A 22027-nucleotide genomic window follows, 5' to 3' on the forward strand; every position below is an offset into this window, starting at 1 on the left:
TCCTGATTGTGCTTGTTTTTGCAATTAAAATGTGAGAGTCTTTACTGCTTTTTAATAAATTTACCTGCCGTTTTTTAAACTACTACACTATGGAAGTCTCCTGTTTCTCTCTCTCCCCCTCCTCTCTCTTATTTTGAGCCATACACTGTGGAATAGAAGTGAAGATCTATTTATCACCTATTCTGTAAGCTGGGACTGGCCCTCTAGTGGCGGAATTGTATCATTACATCCCTCCTTTGGATTTCCTGATGGCTATTATTTATCATTTATGAATGAAATAAGAGAATCCTGGAGTTTGTTTGATTTGCTTATTCACTTCGTTTAAAGGTGAGAGTTCTGGGAGCCTTAAGTAGCGGACATTTTATTATTGTTCTATCATTAAACCTTTTTCCATTTTTTATATATTTTTATGCGTGCTGTTTTTTGGACTATATTTTTTTCACGGCATTGTATGTATGCACATATTTATATTATTTTGAATTTGTGTATTTTATTTGAGTGGCACGATTTGCGCAGGACCCACCCCTTTATATTCATTATTTGATAGTTTGTGTTCACTATTTTGTCCTGCTGCATTTTTTAGTTAGCATTTGCACTTTATATCACTCAGGCTCTTTTTCACAGCATCTGTGTTTCATTATATCTGATTTTGGATTTTGTTCCACTCTAGTCACTTATTACCACTTAGCGGCGCGAAGGCTGACCACTTTAATTTGCGCAGTTGTGCAATGCTGTACCCAAACAAAATTTAAGTAATTTTTTCCCACAAAAAAAAAAAGCTTTCTTTTTAGTGGTATTTGATTACTTCTGTGGTTTTTATTTTTTGCACTATAAAAAAAAAAAAAAAAGAAGACAATGACAATTTTGAAAAAAAACTAATAAAAAACACAAAATGTTTTACTTTCTGCTATAAATGTTAAAAAAAAACGAATTTATTCATCAGTTTAGGCCAATATGTATTCTTCTACAGATTAAAAATAAAAAATAAAAATCTCAACAAGCATAGACTGGTTTGCACAAAAGTTATTGCATCTACAAAATAAGGGCTTTATTTATGGCATTTTCATTATTATTTTATTTTAAAAAGTGTCAAAAATGTCACTTAGGCATCCTATCTGTCCCCCGCAATGTTGCAGCCCTGCTAAAAAAAAGAAATCACTGATCACCACCAATATTAGTAAATGGGGGGAGGGGGCATTTTAAAGACTAGTAAGATTTAGCCCAGAATTCTACTTTAAACCCCTGCAACCCCTGCAGAGGTTTATGGTCACAGGGTATAGGGAGGACTTTAGATTTCAAATAGGACAGCCGCATTAGCACAAGAGATAAATTTAGCAAAAAGTAAGTACCTTCCCTTGTGCTGATTTTTTTTAAAACATTTTTTTACTTAAAGCGGAGTTCCACCCATTTAAAAGTCAACAGCTACAAAAAGTGTAGTTGCTGACTTTTAATAAATGAGACACTCACCTGTCCCATGATCCATTGATGAGCCCCACTCCTCTCCCCCCTCCTCTCGGCAGCACCGGCATTCTAAGACCCCTTTTACACCACACTGCCCATAGCGTCGGCGGTAAAATGCCTCTATTTTTAGCGGCGTTTTGCAGTATTTTTTAACCCTTTCTCGGCCGCTAGCGGGGGGTAAATCGCCCTGCTAGCGGCCGAGAAAGGGTTGAAACCACCAACAATACGCCGCAATAGCAGTGTTTTGCCGGCGGTATTACAGCGCTGCCCCATTGATTTCAATGGGGAACAGTGGTGGATGAGCGGTAAACACACCACTCCTTCACCGCTCCAAAGAAGCTGCTGGCAGGACTTTTCCCTGACGTCCTGCCAGCGCACCGCTGTAGTGTGAAAGCCCTCGGGGCTTTCACACTACAGACAATGGTGTAGCTTTTTTAGGGCGGATTGCAGGCGCTATTTCTAACGCTATAGCGCCTGCAAACTCCCTGGTGGGAAAGGGGTATTACTGTGGACGCCCGGCTGTGGCCTCACAGCTGGGGGTGCACTGCGCATGCGAGAGTCGGGAAATATTCTGGGACCTGTGAAGTGTCCCAGAAGACTGCAGGGAGGGAAGGGGGAGAGGTGATCTTCCTTGCGGAGCCAGGGGAGGAAGTGGGAGCTGGGTGACTGTAAAAACAGGGTACATTGTGGGCACCTGGCTGTGGCTTCACAGCCGGGCATGCACTGCGCCGCGCAGTGACTGGCCGAGCAATCATCCGGGACCTGTGACGTGTCCCAGATGATTGCCGAGAGGGAGGGGGGAGAGGTGAACTGACTTCTGGCGCCGTGGTGCTCCGGGAGGAAGTGGAAGCTGGATCCCGCTAAAAAGAGTGTTTCTGCTCCCTGCCCCCCCCCCCTCAAAAAAAATGACATGCCAAATGTGGCATGTCAGGGGGTCACTAGCACTTAAAGCGTAAAAGTTACATTTTTGGGTGTAACTCCGCTTTAACCACTTGCTTACTGGGCACTTAAACACCCTTCCTGCCCAGACCAATTTTCAGCTTTCGGTGCTCTCACAATTTGAATGACAATTACTCAGTCATGCAACACTGTACCCACATGAATTTTTTGTCCTTTTTTTTCCCCACAAATAGAGCTTTCTTTTGGTGGTATTTGATCACCTCTGGGGTTTTTATTTTTTGCGCTATAAATGAAAAAAGACCGAAAATTTTGAAAAAAAACGCATATTTCTTTGTTTCTGTGACAGAATTATGCAAATTATTAATTTTTCTTCATAAATTTTGGCCACAATTTATACTGCTACATATCTTTGGTAAAAATAACCCAAATTAGTGGATATTATTTGGTCTTTGTGAAAGTTAGAGAGTCTACAAGGTGTGGTGCGAATCGCACAAAATTGATCACATCTGATGTACTGGTGGCCTATCTCGCTTCTTGTGACCCGAACAAGTCAGGAAAGTACAAATACCCCCCAAATGACCCCTTTTTGGAAAGTAGACATTCCAAGGTATTTAGTAAGAGGCATAGTGAGCTTTTTGATGTTGTAATTTTTTTCCCACAATTCTTTGCAAAATTAAGATTTTTCATTTTTTTTTTCTCCACAAAATTGTCATTGTAAAAGGTTATTTCTCTCACGTGGCATGTGTATACCACAAATGACACCCCCCCAAAAAATTCTGCTACTCCTCCTGAGTATTACAATACCACATGTGTGGGACTTTTTCACAGCCTGGCCACATAGAGAGGCCCAACATGCAGGTAGCGCCATCATGTGTTCTAGGAACATAAATTACACATCTAACTTGTTGACTATTTATTACACTTTTGAAGCACCAGGACAATGACACGTGACACTGATGACAGATGGCACTGATACGTGGCAATGATGACACTTATACGTGGCACTGATGACAGGTGGCACTGATGACAGATGGCACTAATATGTGGCACTGATGACAGATGGCACTAATATGTGGCACTGATGACACGTGGCACTAATACGTGGCACTGAAGACACGTGGCACTAATACGTGGCACTGATGACAGATGGCACTAATACGTGGCACTAATACGTGCCACCGATGACAGATGGCACTAATACATGGCACCGATGACGCGTGACACTGATGACAGATGGCACTGATAAGTGGCATTGATGACACGTGACACTGACAGGTGGCACTGATGACAAATGGCACTAATACGTGGCACTGATGACAGATGGCACTATGTGGCACTGATGACACGTGGCACTGATGACAGATGGCACTGACGACAGGTGGCACTGGGGTGGATGATGGCACTTTTTATTTTATTTTTTTACTTTTTTTTTTTTTTTTTTTTTTTTACTAGAGGCAGAACGGCTGCCGCTGCAGCCGTTCATCTCTCCCCTCTCACACTGTCTGTGCGAGGAGGGAGAGCGGCGCTGAGAGATGATCTCATATGTTTACATATGAGATCATCTCCCATTGGACACGCCGATCACGCTGTAAACGGCCGCTGTGATTGGCCGTTTACAGCGATCTGTGTTTGCCTGTCCCCGGGGGACACGGCGAACACAGAACTTCCGCGATGCGCGCCCGCGGCGGCGCGCATTGCGGAAGTAAACATCAGGAAGTCCAGGGACGACCACCCAGACGAACGCGCCTGCTCTACGGCCGTCATTCGGCTATAGGGCGGGCGCGAGGTGGTTAAACTTCGACATTAGAGTGGTTGTAAACGTTTGATGTTTTTAAAAAATAATAAAATAATAATAAAAAGCATGCCTATACAGTTTTGCACAGAGCCACCCGATCCTCTTTGTCTGGGGTCCCCCGCCAGTGCTCCAGACCCCTCCTTTTGATCAAGTGCCCCCACGGAAAGCCCCTTTACCTGGGGGGCACCCGTACGGGCTTACTCCCCACAGACAGCAAGACTCAGGCTCCCCACTCCCATGTCACAGCTTTTGATTGTCAGCAGCGGGAGCCATCTGGAGAGAGACAGTGGCTGGAGCCGCTGCGCTCGTGTACATCACTGGATCGGGCTCAAGAAGCAGCACAGAAGAATAGAATGCATGGTGAAAAACCTAAAGACTTTACAACTACTTTAAATAAATACAGAATGCATTATTTTTATATACAATAAGTAATGCTGTAATCCACACTATACAGTAAAACCTTGGTTTAAAGAGGAAGTAAACCCTTCCAAACAACTTGGACCTATAGGTAAGCCTAGATTAAGGCTTACCTGTAGGTCCAAGCAATATCTCCTAAACCTATATGGTTTAGGAGATATATGCCCGAAAATGGGCACCGCTGTCTACGGCGCATGCGCCGTAGACAGCGGCGCGCATGCGCACTAAATGCGGCAAATCCAAGAATGGATTTGCCAAATTTGTCGACTCCCGTGCGCATGCGCGGGAGTGACGTCATCGCGGCTTCGCCGAGTGGCAGCGGCGGAGCTGCGAGACGCGACTCCCGTGCGCATGCGCGGGAGTGACGTCATCTCGGCTTCGCCGCTGTCATTGGTCGGAGCTGCGAGACGCCACCAGCAAGATGGACGCGGCGGACTACAGGGATCAGCGGCGACTTCGCTGGCTCCTGTGTCAGGTAAGTGACACATAATGAGCTACTATGCGATGCATAGTAGTCCATTATGCTTTACCTTTGCAGGGAAAAAAAGAGGAAGTAAACCCATCAGGGTTTACTTCCTCTTTAAGAGTAATTTGGTTTGAAAGCGTTTTGCAAGACAAGCAAAATTTTATGAATAAATTTAGACTTCATATAGAAGCAGCATCATGTCACAACTGAGTATAAAAGAGAAGAGAGGGGCCTCTAAGTGTAGCAATATGGTTACATTTAATGAAGGTACAACATTTAGCAACTCACATGGGTCATGATTAAAACAGGCACATCTAAGTATGCAGACATCCGTGGTAAAGCTGTCCACACAGACCGTCCTCCGCACCAAAGTCATCCCTTCCACTCTGTGCTCCACGAGCGGTTCAAGCCTCATTTTCAGATCGCTCTACTGCAGGGTAGTCTTCCTGGTCACGATTGCAGACTGACATCGGTGAGAGGCGGCGGTGCGGAGGACGGTCTATGTGGACAGCTTTACCCCGGATGCCTGCATACTTAGATGTGCCTCTTTTAAAATGGTTGTAAACCCTTACAAACCACTTTGACCTACAGGTAAACCTAGATTAAGGCTTACCTGTAGGTCCAAGAAATATGTCCTAAACCTACAGGGTTTAGGAGATATTTACTAAAAGACAGTCACTGTTAGCAGGCGCACTATTGCCGTTAGTAGCATGCCGCTGCTAACGGCGATATGCCGTTATAGGCGGCTCCCAGAAGAAGATGGACGCTCTATACTACAGGGGACAGCGGTGACATCGCTGGCTCCTGTGTCAGGTAAGTGACACATAACTGTGCGATAGTAGCCCATTATGCTTTACCTTTGCAGAGAGACAAAGAAGAAGTAAACCCATCCCATCAGGGTTTACTTCCTCTTTAATCATCAACCATGTGAGTTGCTAAATGTTGTACCTTCATTAAATGTAACCATATTGCTACACTTAGAGGCGTCTCTCTTCTCTTTTATACTCTGGAGCTCCTGCTGGATTTTCTTTCTAATCCATTTGTGGGTGGACATTTTATGGTTACGCAACCTATCACATTGCTATAATCTTTTTATATGGACTATAAACTGAAGGACCTATGAATATAAATGGTTGTGGAACTAATCATCTGAGTTTCTATTATTTCTTATGGGGAAATTCGCTTTGATATACAAGTGCTTTGGATTACAAGCAGGTTTCCGGAATGAATTATGCTCGCAATCCAATATATAATGTATTTGTTCCTTTTGCCCAACATAATAGCCTGACAGGTTATTCTGACTTCCTGCAAAGCCCTCCCTGATAGAAGCCGTACTGTATCCCACACTGAGGCTACTTTAACACTGGGGCATTGCGTGCGCTGGCTGTAAAGCGGCGCTATATTTAGCAGCGCTTTACCGTCATTTTAGCGGCGCTATGCGCCCGCTAGCGGGGCAGTTTTAACCCCCCCGCTACCAGCCGAAAAAGGGTTAAAACCGCCTCCAAAGCGCCGCTACAGGCTTTGCAGTGCTGCCCCATTATTTTCAATGGGAAGGGGCATTTTAGGAGCGGTAAATACACCGCTCCTACAGTGCTCCAAAGATGCGGTTTGCAGGACTTTTTTGACTGCCCTGCAAACGCACTGCTCCAGTGTGAAAGCCCTCGGGGGCTGTTTCGGGACGCTTTGCAGGCGCTATTTTTAGCGCTTTAATGCCTGCAAAGCTCCGCAGTGCGAAAGAAGAATTTACGGGTACGTTCACATTGGAGGCAGGTTTGCCATCATGAGAGATCAGCTGCATTTCAGTGTGAGTTCTGGGGGGGTGATTTGAAAGACGTGTACGGGTTCATGCACAGATGTCTATGGAAATCGCCCAATGAAGTCCCCAAAAGTAGTACAGGAACTACATTTGGAAAACAGTGCGGTGCCGTAAAGTCAGGCGTCATACTGATTCAGACGGTGCTGTTGCTGGCAATAGGCTGCGATTTGGCATGTCAAATCACCCCGATGTAAACGGGGGACTAAAAAGGCAGAAACAGCTGTATACAAGTCATATAAATGGCTCTATATAGTAGGCCGTATCCTTGCTATACTGGCATTTCTGGGTTTCTTTTAGGTCCCCTCGTGCTTAGCTCTGTTAGTCATATGATCACGTTTTTTTGTACGTCGTCAGCTTGTCCAGTCACGTCGCCTGCGCTCTTTCCCGCTCTTTTTGAAGAGGGGAGTTTGAATGGCAGGAGGTTAATGTGCTCCCAATTCCAGCAAACAATCAGCTCTTCTGATCTTTTATGACTTCCACAAAACATCTGTGTTGGTAAAACAATTAGCCGTGGAGATGCTCGTGTGCTGTTTAATCATTAATTGGCTGCTGACAGGAATCTGAATTGTGATCCAGGCATCTGCTGTCTCATTAAAGAGACACAAAAGCCTAATCAGCAGCATTTACTTTTATTGCAGTGGTAAAAAGTGGGACATGTGAGGACCGCTCAACGAGAGTAAACAAAATAAAAGTGTGCTAGTATTTCCTGCTATATTATTTTATTTTCTGCCTATATTACAAGTTACAATTGTGAGGTAACTTTATTATTATTCACTATGCCAAGGCATACGCTCTGTGGGTCAACCCCGGCATTACATTGTCTTCTGAGTTTAGACTGGCCATAGACCGTAGATCACTGCTGGATCATGATCTGACATATTATTTTTAATGAAATACTTAGGCTAGGTTTCCACTAGTGCAACTTTTCATGTGATTTGGGACTGAAAAGTCGCATGACAAGTCATACCCCATGATTTCCAATGAGTACCGTTTATATCTGTGTGACTTCAAGACGCAGCGACTTCAAAGTAGTCCCTGAACTACTTTGGTCCCACTGTGATGCGACTTGAAGTTCATATACCTCAAGAATACACAGGCATTGCTTCAAGTCGTGGAAAAATACATAGCCTTAAAGTAGAACTACAGTAAAACTTTGGATTGATGCTTGTAATCCAAAGCACTTGTATATCAAAGCAAATTTCCCCATAAGAAATAATGGAAATTTAAATGATTTGTTCCACAACCATTTATTCATAAGTCCTTCAGTTTATAGTCCATATAAAAAGGATTACAGCAATGTGATAGGTTATGTAACCATAAAATGTTCATCCGCAAATGGAAGCCTCCACAGGGGGATTAGAAGCCAAATCCAGCAGGAGCTACAGAGTATAAAAGAGAAGAGAGGCGCCTCTAAGTGTAGTAATATGATTACATTTAATGAAGGTACAACATTTAGCAACTCACATGCTAGTGGCTAGTGGATCTGAAGTCTAGTGGGAAAGACTGGGAGCTCGTTCATTGGGAGTGAAGACCCACAATGAGTGATGGTGGAGTAAACTAAGAACTGTTCATGTTGAAAATAGTTGACTTCAATTGCTATTAGTAACAGCTACAAGCTTGTTGCCATAGGAGACATACAGAAGTGGTATCCGGCTGGAGGCCTTCACCTGTATAGCTGTCTACCGGTCAGGAAAGGCTCTCCAGTAATCAGAGTGATAGAAGATTAGCTGTGTGCAGGGCCACTATTAGAAAAGCCGTTCGTCGCAAGCGCAGCGGCGTAGCTGACGGCGCACGGAGACGTGCGCGCACTCCTCGTGACAGCGCTTGGGGCGAAGAAGCGCTACTTAAAGGAGACTGATGCCTTGCTGCCCAGTCTACAGAGTTTCCCGAGACCCTTGTCATCGGTTACTCTGTTTACCCGATGCCAGTTGAGCCGGCTTGTTCCTGACCATCCCTGTTGCTGCCCGTCTCTGATCCTGACTTGCTCTGACTATTCTTCTGCTGCTCCCTGGCTTGTTTGCCGCCCGCGAGTTACCAACCAGGCTAGTACCGACTCCCCTTTGGCGTCCGTTCCTGTACCTGATCTGCCTGCCAGTGTTTGACCCAGCCTGCCTGCACCTGCTTGTGATTCGAACTACAGAACACCTCCCTACCGTCTGCTGTGTCCTGCTTCCTGTCTGACTACTGCTACAGCCTGTCTCCAGCTGCCAGCCTCTTCTGCCTGCCACCTGCTACCAGTCTCTTCTCGTGGCATTGGAAGTCCGGACCAGCCCCCTGCATCCGCTTACCTTTCAGGTACTTGTGCTCCTATGCACTTCTGGGCCCCTGTCTGCTCTATCAAGGGTTCTCGAGTCAGAGGTATAGGAGAGGCTGCTCCCTGCATACTGGGCTCAACCACCAGGTACGTCACACCACCTATAGAAGTCTTGAGGTCTGCCAATTACCTTTGCATCTACCGAAGGTTGTCCTGGCCTTAAACCTCTTTCCCACAGTTCTGTTTAGGAGACAATAAATCTCTTTGCATTCAAAAAAAGTGTCTGGCGCCCACCTGTTTATCTTACATTGCACCAACCATGCCTTGTAACCCACTCTACGCAGAAGGATGTCAGCTAACTCTGGAGGTCAACATTGGGCTTCAAGGGCCCCCGGGACTTTGCTACATATATGTCCTTGCAGGTATCCCATGTTCAAGTTTACAACTCTCAAACTGATTTAAAGTTCAACTCATGCAGTTTTTCATTTTTCTCCTGTAGCTGCTCAGTCCTGGCTGGTATTTTTTTATATTTTAAAGCAGGAGTTCCGCCGTTTTTTTTTTAAAAAGCCAGCAGCTACAAATACTGCAGCTGCTGACTTTTAAAATAAGGACACTTACCCACCCAGCGCCTGCAATGTCGGCACCCAAAGCCGATCTCTCGATCGTCTCTTGGGTGCTGCCGCCATCTTGGGTATGGGAGTCAGGAAGTGGAGCCTTGCGGCTTCATTTCCCGGTTCCCTATTGCGCAGCGCGACTCGCGCTGCGCAATAAGGATGGTCCCCGCTGTCTCTGGGATCCGTGTGTTTCCCAGCAGACAGCGGGGGACCTGCAGGAAGTGGTGTAAATATCCACAGATTCTGCGGATATCCATGCCGGAAGTGGGTGCAGATACCTGTACAGTACAGGTATCTGCACCCCCCTCCCCCCTGAAAGGTGCCAATTGTGGCGGCGGGGGGGGGGGGGGGGGGGGGTTCCAATGAGCGGAAGTTCCACTTTAGGGTGGAGCTCCGCTTAAAGCAGCAGCAGATGCAAAATCGAAGTAAAGCCCATGGCTGCACATATAATCCTTGAATCACAAGACTAACTATTATTTTAATGTTTTCAATGTCGTCGCATCTTGGGCAATGTCTTTTTTCTGGTTTCTTCAAAGACCGCAATGGTTCTTTAGCATCTTCTGCATGCAAAAAAAAAAAAAAAAGAGTCTACCTCAGGGATACTCAACCAGGGTTCCTTGCTAGGGGTTCAGCATTGGGCCATTTCTGCCTCTCGGATAAGTTCCCACCGACACCATTGATCTTTTTAGATATCTGTAAGGAGGTAATTCTTCCCAATGACCACAAGTGTAAGGACCATTCTTCCCACTGACCATTACACTAATGTAGCATGAGTTGTAGATTTGTAGATTTCTAATTTTTAGCAGGGGTTTCCCGAGACTGCAGAACAATTTCAAGGGTTCCTCTGTGTTGAAAAGATTGAGAAAGGCTGGTCTACCTTCTATTTGCGTAAGCGTCCGTTTACAGTGCATATTGAAAGTTGATCATAACTCTAGGCCCACAACCACTGCCTTATTGTGCTACATGGCAGGCAAATCCAAACTTTGAGCTCCATTTAGCACCTCTGAAAAGCAAGCAACTCTATTTCAAATGGGGTTAGGATATGATGTCCTGCCTTAAGCCAACCCAACCCTAAATTTATAGTAACGATGCTGGCACCACTGGAATCGATTTTTGGGGTCCACTTAGGTAGAGATGAAATCTATTTAATTTGCAATCACAACTTTGGAGTTGTTAGGATAATGCCTGACTAACTGAAATGAAAAAAAAACAACAAAAAACAGCATATCGCTAGTTTACTGCCACTTAACCTCAGATTTTCATATAAAAGAACCCCCACAGAGTTCTAGCTGTACAATTATAAACTGCAGACAGCATTAACAAAAAAAAGCACAAAACCCGGCAACCTCCATCACACTTTGAAGGCCTCATTATGACCTATAAATTCTGGGTTCAGAACACCACAGTAGAGAAGCTCCAAGGGTGGCTGAACTTTACGGACCATGTCTGGTGGCCTTCCTCACAATTACTGGCATGTTTGGCCTGGTGAAACACAAAAGATGGACACCAGCCAGCAGATGCTCAGTTGTGCCGTATCTTTACTGCAGACTATCCAACAATACGCTGTAAATGTCCAACTAGGTCATTCATATGTTCATGAGGAGCCTTGTAGAGCTCTTGTAAGTGTGTCACCGCCTTCTGCTCCCTATTGCCCTGGCACACTTACAAATGCAAATGACAAACAAGCCCTATACTTGTCACTCCATTGACAGAGCTCAGCCAGTCCCACCCCCGTCTTATCGGTGTCTGCCCATACAATGGCTGTTTGCATTCACCTCCAACATACATCATTTAAAATGTCATGGTATTGGTTTAATCATTTGCCGATTATGCTTTAATTACCCTTCTAGAGGACAATGGATATGAGATTCAGAGCTACCTGTAACCCTACTGACAGATCCAGGAAAATAATTGGCTTGTTGACCCTTTTGCTGGTGGGGGCGTGACATACTGTAAATAGGTCTTTTTAGTTTTTGATAAGAATAGGATAAGAATTACAACCTCTGTCAAGTTTTGATTTATTTTTTATTTTTTTGTCATCCATTATGGAGATTTACTGTCACATAATCATTCAGCTCGGAAAGATTTACCCCCCTTCATGATCAGGCCACGTTTTGCAATACGGCGCTGCGTTACTTTAACTGACAATTGCGCATTCGTGTGACGCTGCTCCCAAATGAAATTTATGTCTTTTTTTTTCTATAAACAGAGCTTTCATTTAGTGGTATTTTATCACCTCTGCAATTTTTATGTTTTACACTATAAACAAAAAACAAACAGACAATTTTGAAAAATAGCTCTCCCTCTCTAATAATTATATATCTATATCAAAAATGGTGGGAGAGATGCACAAACGGTCAATCAGACGAATGTGCCAGCAATCAAGTCTTTCCCAGGGACTCAATATAAAAAATAAATAAAAAAAAAAGAGATTTCTGCAAAAACAAATGACAATTTACTGATAAAAATTACATTACATCGGGTATAATTCCTGAATTATACCTGATGTAATTTTTATCAATAATTTTCCATTTGTTTGTGCAGCAATCCCATTTTTTTTTATACATACACATATATATATATATATATATATATATATATATACATATACATATACATACACACACATACATTTGTTGTATTTTTTTTTTTTTACTTTCTGCTATAAAACTATTTAATAAAAAAAAGTAAAATATCTAATTTCTTTATTATTCCCCCCAATACAGGGCACTATCACCCCCTTTCTGCCCAGACCAATTTACAACTTTCGGTGCTCCCCACAATGACAATTACGCAGTCATGCAACACTGTACCCAAAACATTTTTATCATTTGCTTCACACAAATAGAGCTTTCTTATGGTGGCATTTATTCACCACTAAGTTTTTTATTTTTTGCGATATAAGTGAAAAAAAGTAAAACATTTTGGAAAAAAAAAAAAACACTTTTTTTTAAGATTCTATTATAAATTTTTGCAAATAAGTAATTTTTGTTCATAAATTTGGGTCAAAAGTTATACGGCTACATATGTTTGGTAAAAAAATAACCCAAAATTAGTGTATATTATTTAGTATTTGTGAAAGAGTCTACAAGCTATGATGCCAATCATTGAAAATGTATCACACCTGATGTACTGACGGCTGATCTCATTTCTTGAGGCCCTGAAAAAGTACAAATACCCCCCAAATGACCCCTTTTTGGAAAGCAGACAGTCCAAGGTATTTAGTAAGAGGCATGGTGAGTTTTTTTTTTTAAGTTGTATATTTTCCCACAATTCTTGGGAAAATTAAGAAATACATTTTTGTTTTTGTTTTTTTTACACAAAATTACAAGTTATTTCTCACAGACAACACATGCATACTTGCAATTACACCCCAAAATACATTCTGCCACTCCTCCTGAGTATGGCGATGCCACATGTGAGAATTTTACACAGCCTGGCCACATAAAGAGGCCCAACATGTAGGGAGCCCCTCCAGGCGTTCTAGGAGCATAAATTACACCTCTAATTTCCTGACTACCTATCAAATTTTTGAAGGTCCCTGGAGCACCAGGACAATGGAAACGCCCACAAAAAAAAAACATTTTGGAAAGCAAACACTCCAATGTATATTCTATGAGGCATGGGCTGGAGACAGGTACTTGGGTTCTCTGATGGGCTTCAGATAGGTACCTGGGTACTGTGATGAGCCAGAGACAGGTACCCAGGTACTCTGACGGGCTTCAGATAGGTACCCGGGTACTGTGATGAGCCAGAGACAGAGACGCTGGACCCTGGGACAAGTAAGTGTCCGATTATTAAAAGTCAGCAGATACAGAATTTGTAGCTGCTGACTTTTATTTTTATTTTTTTAATAATGGGAACACCTCTTTAAAATCAAAACATTTTTTATTACATTTATATTAATAAGATGCTTTGGGAGTAGAAATCCATCTAAAATTTGTTTTTTTTATTGAAGATACATTAAAAATGTAGCTTATTCAACATGAAATGGAGCTTAGTTATGTAGCATAAGGCTGTATATGCTGCACTATTTACATTTTTTTGGTAAACTCATTCAATGAATCCAAGCTCTGCAAGCTGAGATAACATGCACTGCATTGATGCATTCACACAATTTCACAGTAACCATGAGATAAAACAAAGTTCAGGAATATTCCTTTATCCCATTGTTTTGCAAATCTATGTACACTACAAACTGTATGATTGAATCGGTTCTGATATCGCTGTTTTACTAACCTAACAGCTTATTATTCTAAACAGGAAACCTTCATTTTGTTTGCAAATATTAAAGATGCTAACTAATAGCAAGAATAAGTCCTTACAGTTAAAGAGCACCTGTCATTTCAGATCCATCATGGCAGCGCCTGTTGGTGGCAGCAGGTGAGTGGATGCCCGCTATGTCCCTCACCTTGTTGTGTCACTGCCACATCAACGGCCGTCCCATTAAAGTGAACGGGACTGTCGGTGAGACAACAGCGGGTCAGAGGAGGAGCCACTGCGGGAGAGAGAGAGATGACAGGTGCTCTTTAAATATTAGGATTTAAGTAGAGTCGATTTAAGTCAAGCCTTTTTACTAGTCATCTAAATCGTGATTTAACTCAAAACCACCCTGATGGGACATCATGGAAATCTTTGGAAAAGCGCAGGTAACTCGCATGAAACCTGCAGGTTAGCTGCACTTCATCCAAAGCGCTATGCGACCGCACCGGGTCTGTGTGATGCATCTTAACCACTTTGCACCCACTCTATAGCCAAAAGACGGCTACAGAGCGGACGTCATCTGCCGGGAGGGCGTCCCTGGACGTCCTCCTATTTACTTCCCATCTGCGCACCGCCGGGGGGGGGCGCAACTCGGGGAAGTTCTGTGTTGGCCGTGTCCCTCAGACACAGCCAATCACAGATTGTGCTAAATGGCCAATAACAGTGGCCATTTAGCACTGGATTGGCCTGTCCAATGAGAGGTGATCTCATATGTAAACATATGAGATCATCTCTCATCGCTGGCTCTCCCTCCTCACACGGACAGCGTGTGAGGAGGGAGAGCTTCCCTGCTGCAGCTGCAGCGTCAGTGAGAAAACACACACACACACACACACACAGAGTAAAACACACACACACATGCCCACCTGTCCCCAGTGCCACCTATCAGTGCCATCTGTCCCCTGTGCCACCTATCAGTGCCGTCTGTCCCCTGTGCCACCTATCAGTGCCGTCTGTCCCCTGTGCCCCCTGTCCCCAGTGCCACCTATCAGTGCCATCTGTCCCCAGTGCCACCTATCAGTGCCATCTGTCCCCAGTGCCACATGCCACCTGTCCCCAGTGCCACATGTCTCTAGTGGCACATGTCCCCAGTGCCACCTGTCAGTGTCACACGTCATAAGTGCCACGTATTAGTGCCATCTGTCATCAGTGCCACATCAGTGTCAGGTGTCATCAGTGCCACATATTAGTTCCATCTGTCATCGGTGTCAAGTGTCATCAGTACCACCTGTCATCAGTGTCACATCAATGTCACGTGCCATCAGTGCCATCTGCCATCAGTGCCACGTCAGTGTCACGTGTCATTGTCCTGGTGCTCCAGGGCCTTCAAAAGTGTAAAAGGTAGTCAACAAGTTAGATGTGTAATTTATCCTCCTAGAACACGTGATGGTGCTTCCTGCATGTTGGGTCTCTCTAAGTGTCCAGGCTGTGAAAAAGTCCCACACATGTGGTATCGTAATACTCAGGAGGAGTAGCAGAATGTATTTTGGGGAATTATTTGTGGTATACACATGCCATGTGAGAGAAATAACCTATTACAATGACAATTTTGTGGGGGAAAAAAAATAAAAAACAAAAAAAATCTTAATTTTGCAAAGAATTGTGGGAAAAAATGACAACACAAAAAACCTCACCATGCCTCTTACTAAATACCTTGGAATGTCTACTTTCCAAAAAGGGGTCATTTGGGGGTTATTTGTACTTTCCTGGCTTGTTCGGGTCGCAAGAAATTAGATAGGCCACCAGTACATCAGATGTGATACATTTTTTATGATTTGCACCACAGCTTGTAGACTCTCTAACTTTCACAAAGACCAAATTACATCCACTAATTTGGGTTATTTTTACCAAAGATATGTAGCCGTATAAATTGTGGCCAAAATTCATGAAAAAAATAAAATAAATAATTAGCAAAATTTTATCACAGAAACAAAGAAAAATTTGTTTTTTTTTTTCAAAATTTTCGGTCTTTTTTCATTTATAGCGCAAAAAATAAAAAACCCAGAGGTAATCAAATACCACCAAAAGAAAGCTCTATTTGTATGAAAAAAAGGACAACATTTTTCATTTGGGTGCAGTGTTACATGACTGAGTAATTGTCATTCAAAGTGTGAGAGCACCGAAAGCTGAAAATTGGTCTGGGAAGGAAGGGGGTGTTTAAGTGCCCAGTAGGCAAGTGGTTAATTGCTTCTGTACACTGACATCTCTGTGGTAACATTGGCCTTCCCTTGTACTAGAGTCCACTATATTTAGACCTTGCCTTCTCACTTGTATGTGTATATATAACCAGAGGTCAGTCAGCGACAGATAACACAGAGCCATCGCAGCCCAGTTACAGTATTTCCAGTTTTCTGGGCACACAAAGGGTTTGGCTACTGGAGTGATTACTGTAAGGGCTCTTTCACACGGGGCAGATCAGTGATGATCCACCCGGCGGGCATCCGCTTGCTCAGCGGGGGATCACTCCATTGATCCTCGCTGAGCAGGAAGATGACAGGTCCGTCTCTGCACACTGTGCAGGGACGGCCCTGTCAGAGCGCCACTCTCCCCTATGGGAGATCGGATGACGACGGACCACAGATCCGATGACGGATGGAAAAGTAGGTTTTTCCTCCATCACACTTTTTTGGATCGGAGCGGGTCGGATGTCACCGCTGACAGCCGACACTCCATAGACCTCTATGGAGCATCCGTTCAGGTCTGCCTGAAAAACTGACAGGCGGACCTGAACGGAACGGTAGTGTGAAAGAGAATTGTCTTGCTTGCGTTTGAGGAGCGATTTTGTTGACATTCAGGCTGGGTTCACACTGCTGCGGTGATGAGATCGGATGTGATTCGCACCGCACTGCAGTGCAAATCACATCCGATCTCTGTGCAACGCACAGATAGTATGGCTGAAATCGCATCCGGCCAAACTCGCACAGGACCCTTTTTTTGGTCCGCAGCAGAATCGGATCGCATGGGTGTTCACACCATGCGATCCGATTCCTGTCCGAGTTTGCAGATCGCACTGCGATATGCGAACTGATCTGGGGGTGTCATTAACGTTTCACTGACACTCCCAGCAGTTCGCATAGGGCAGTGTGAACTGCCGCCGGGAGGCATGCGATGCGGGAACCCGCAGCGTTCCCGCATCGCAGCAGTGTGAACCCAGCCTGAAGCGGAACTCCACCGTATCTGAGCATCAAAACCAAAAATCCTATTTAATCCCTTTGTTTTCACACTATAGCCGAATGACTGCTACAGAGCGGCCACGCTTTGCCAGGAGGCCGGCATATAAAAAAATAAATAAATCTAAGTTGTGGGCATGTTCTGTAAATTAAATGATGCGAATCCTCAAACAATCCATGTTAATTCCAGGTTGTGAGTGCCGGTTCACACTAGTGCGATGCCAGACATCGCAAGTAATTCGCAGCGCACTGCTGTTCACATTACATGTGATGTCTGTGCGGGTGCGATGTCAGCCATACAGATAGTATGGCTGATATCGCACTGCATTCGGTCCAAACACGCACAGGACCCTTTTTTCTGTTCGGACCAGAATTGGATCGCATGCGTGTTCACACATATGCGATCCGATTAATTTCCGAACTGTCAGTTCGCAGTGCGATATGTGAGCTGAAATGGGGGTGTCGTTAACATATAATGACACCCCCCAGCAGTTTCGCATATGGCAGTGTGAACTGCCGTGTGTGTCGAGTGCGATGCGGGAACCCGCAGTTGATTCGCAGGGTTCTTGCATCGCACTAGTGTGAACCGGCACTGAGCCAACAAAACACGAAAGAATGCCAAAGGGGGTGAATGCTTTTGCAAGGCACTGTATACAGTAATCAGTAGCTATTTTTTTTAGCTCTGATCGCTGTATAAATCTCACCAGTCCCAAAAAAGAAAAAAAAAAGTGTCAAAAGTGTCCGATCCGTCCGCCGCACTGTCGCAGTCCTGCTAAAAATCGCTGATCACCGCCATTACTAGTAAAAATAAATAAATAAATAAATAAATAAAAATGCCTTAAATCTATCACCTATTTTGTAGACATTATACCTTTTGCGCAAACCAATCAATATACGCTTATTGTGATTTTTTTTTACCAGAAATATGTGGAAGAATACATATCGGCCTAAACTGATGACGAAATTTGTTTTTTTTTAATTTGGGATATTTATTATAGAAAAAAAGTACAAAAATAGGATTTTTTGTACTCACCGTAAAATCCTTTTCTCTTATGTTCACTGACTGACACAGCTCCTTTCTTAGACCATCAGATGGCCTAAGAAAGGAGCTGTGTCAGTCGGTCAACGTAAGAGAAATATTGTATTTTTTTTTTCAAAATTGTCACTTTTTTTTTTTGTGTGTGTTTATAGCGCAAAAAATAAAAACCTGCAGAGGTGATCAAATACCACCAAAACAAATCTCTATTTGTAGAGAAAAAAAGGGACGTAAATTTTGTTTGGGTGCAACGTCGCACGACCGCGCAATAGTCAGTTAAAGTGACGCAGTGCCGAGTCGCAAAAAATGGCCTGGTCAGGAAGGGGCAAATCCTTTCCGGGGCTGAAGTGGTTAATGAAAGGAATGCATTACAGGTAAAAAACGTTTAGACTTTATAACCCCCTAAAAGTGGACATTGGTAGGAGGCAAAAATGTGACTCTACTATAATGTTTTTACCCCCCTTAACAGGGCATCTAAATTAAGCCTTAAGCCCCATACACACTATCAGATTTTCAGCTGATTTTTGTCTTTAGATTTACCAAAACCATGTAGTGCAAGGGCCTGCCTGATTGCATACACCAGTGATGGTGAACCTCGGCACCCCAGATGTTTTGTAACTACATTTCCCATGATGCTCAGCTACACTGCAGAGTTCATGAGCATCATGGGAAATGTAGTTCCAAAACATCTGGGGTGCCGAGGTTCACCATCCCTGGCATACACATTGACACTCCTAAGGTTTGACCTCATATTATATGGTTTTGGTAAATCAGAAGGAAAAAAAAAATCAGCAGAAAATCTGATAGTGTGTATGGGGCTTTAGTGACACTTTAAATAAAATACAAAAAAAAGGATGAATGAAGTAACCCAATGCTGCTGATCTTCTGCTGCCTCATTGCAACCGCTTCCTACCTACGTGTACGTCCCCCATGATGACTCCGCTCTATTCCTCTGGTGGGTTTCCGGTCACCATGAAACCTTGGAGCCCAGCTGCAAATCAAGAGCGGTAATTGTTGATGGTACATTGGGCCTTAGAAGGGCTCTTCTAAAACAATATCCTCCTGCCTTGCCCCACAATAACTTCTCTATGGGTGTCCTCGTAGGCCGGACCGGCTCCCAGCGGGAAGTCTGGCGTTCCAGCAGACATAACGCACATGGAGGCCAGAAAAGCTCAGACCTGGCCGGGAGGACTCGTCTCCACTCCTCTACTTTCAAAGGAGTTCCCGCTCCGCATTTCACGGCGCAAACACAGGAAGCGCCATAGAGTACATCTGCCTGGCCCTCAGGACCGGGCTCCTTGCTGCCCTGAATAGCGTGTGTGTGTGTGGGTTGTCACACGGGAGCCGTCCTCGGACAGCGCGCAACCTGCTGGTGACAGGGCGCGCCGCGGTCACCAGGGAACAGGATCAATGCGGGGGAATCGGGACAGCGCCAAGGATCTTATTCTACACCCGGGAAGGAACTGGGGTTGACAAATGCCCAGGTGCCGGGACACAATTTTTAGTCACCATGGCAAGCTGACGCCAAGGATTTCTCGAGCCCTGGGTTAGCCCCCAGACATCGGCGCCATTTGATCTTTCAAATCGCATGCCAAAATGCAGCTTATTGCTGGAAACGGCACTGTCCCAATCGGTGCGACAATGATTTTGTGGTGACTTCGGGGGGGGGATGTGGGCGCGATAATTTCAATAGACATCTGTGCATGACCCCCCCCCCCCCCCCCGCAGATGGCTTTCAGTTCGCACTGAAATGCGGGTTTGAAATCGTGCGAGTTCAGCTGAACGTGTGAACGTACCCTTTAACCACTTCAGCCCAGGAAGATTTGACTGCTCAACATGTTTTGCGATACGGCACTGCGTCGCTTTAACTGACATTTGCGGGGTCGTGCGATGCTGCACCCAAACAAAACTGGCGTCCTCCCCCCCCCCCTTCACAAATAGAGCTTTTTTTTTTGGGTGGTATTTGATCACCTCTGCGGCATTTATTATTTGCGCTATAAACAAAGAAAGAGCGAAAATTTTGAAAAAAACAAAACAAAAAAAAACACAATATTTTGTACTTTTGCTGTAATAAATAACCCCGATTTTTTTATTTTATTTTTTTTTTTCCTTCATTTTAGGCCGATATGTATTCTTCTACATATTTTTGGTAAAAACAAAAAAACAAAAACAAAAAAAAAAACGCAAAAAGCGTATATTTATTGGTTTGTGCAAAAGTTATAGCGTCTACAAAATAGGGGAAAGATTTATGGCATTTTTATTATTATTATTTTTTTTTTAACAGTAATGGCGGCGATCTGCGAATTTTTTTCGAGACCGTGACATTATAGCGGTCACCTTTGACACATTTTTGGGTCGATTGACAATTATACAGCAATTAATGCTATAAAAATGCACAGATTACTGTGTAAATGTCACTGGCAGGGGTTAACACTAAAGGGAGATCAAGGGGTTAAATGTGTTCCCTGGGGAGGTGTTCTAACTGTGTGTGTGTGGGGGGGGGGGGGGGATGGGACTGACTATAAGAGATGAGAGATTGTGGTTTCTACGAACTCAGGATCTCTCTCTCTCCTCACAGAACAGGGATTTTCAGGGGGTCGCCTTCCCTTAAAGCGGAAATTTTTGGGTGGAACTCCGCTTAAAGCACCGGCCGCCAGCCCGCCACTGATGAGAAGCAGTGGTTGTACCCAATGCTGCTCCGCCCAGGAGCCTGGCACCGCCCCCGAGGGACAAGCAGTGCTGTCAGTAGGGTGTGTTCTTTTCAATAGGGGGCGGTGACACAAGTTCTGGTATACAGTGCTTCCTACAGGTGTGCACACCATAGATTATTATACAGGAACCCATCATCACCACAACCAATCAGATCTCACTCTGCTGTGAGGAGTACCTCTAGGAATGAATGATGATTGGTTGTTAGTAGATTTGCTGCCCTCTACACATTCTCTCTCACCCAATCAGTGACCCCCATCTATAATAACAACACAGCATTCTTTACATTAAGCGCGTGTCTGGCCCCGCCCCACCGTGCGCTGGCCAATCCCCCCTCACCTCACAGCACGCCTTCAAACTATACAAACCCCGCCCATTAAAGTCACAACCACGCCCCCCTCCACCTCTCTGGTCTCGTGCACCTCACCTGTTGACCGCCTCTACAGAGCCGGGGATGGCGGCGCCCCCTTCCGGCCCCCCGCTGTCATAGAGCACACCGCTCACATCCAGCAGCACCGCCCGGACCCCTCCAGCCCAGGACGCCATAACCGAGCCGCTCTACGAAGGACTGGGAGCGGACCCCGCCTCTGATGACGTGTGACGCTGGTGCATGATGGGATATGTAGTCTTACAGCAGCGCCACTCTGTGGGGGGAGGAGAGAGAGGCAGATGTGTGATAATAATAGTGTGTGTCCTGTACATGGCAAGAACTGCTGATTGCACACTTCCTGCAAAGTAGATCTAGCAGCTAAAAAACTTCCCCCCCACTATTTTGTTGGGTTGTCCTCTTTGTTTTGGCATCTGTGTCCCATCGGGGAGATTTTTCTTCACTTCCTGTTCACGTCTCTTGGGCAAGCAGCATCGCGCGCCGCAATTTGTGCCACGATTGCAAAACACGACAACCGCTTCAAAATCGCAATGGCATCGTAAAATGCGTCCTGCGTTTCGCCTGAGTTTCCAGAATCGCAGGCATAATGGAGGCCATTCCCCCCCCCCCCCCCAGAGTGTCAGCGAAGCCCTTACGCCCCAGGGCAGGGGGTTGGAAGGACTGCCCGATCATATGACCGCTGCGATTGGCCGTCACAATGGGCATGTGATCCGGAGCCAGTCCTGCAACCCTAAGATG

At 44.7% G+C, this 22027-nt stretch overlaps 1 protein-coding gene across 1 annotated transcript in view; it reads right to left on the reverse strand.

Moving 5' to 3' along the window:
- Positions 1 to 21505, reverse strand: part of LHPP (phospholysine phosphohistidine inorganic pyrophosphate phosphatase) — a 42099-nt gene extending 20594 nt beyond the window's left edge. The window contains exon 1 of the mRNA XM_077455570.1: positions 21329 to 21505. Coding sequence (XP_077311696.1) covers positions 21329 to 21447 — 119 coding nt within the window. The 5' untranslated portion in view covers positions 21448 to 21505. The remainder of the gene's footprint in view (positions 1 to 21328) is intronic.
- Positions 21506 to 22027: the final 522 nt, after the last annotated feature.

Source organism: Lithobates pipiens, unplaced genomic scaffold (assembly GCF_037356315.1).
Source record: "Lithobates pipiens isolate NorthernLeopardFrog02 unplaced genomic scaffold, aLitPip1_a1.2 Scaffold_25, whole genome shotgun sequence".
Classification (NCBI taxonomy): Eukaryota; Metazoa; Chordata; class Amphibia; order Anura; family Ranidae; genus Lithobates; species Lithobates pipiens.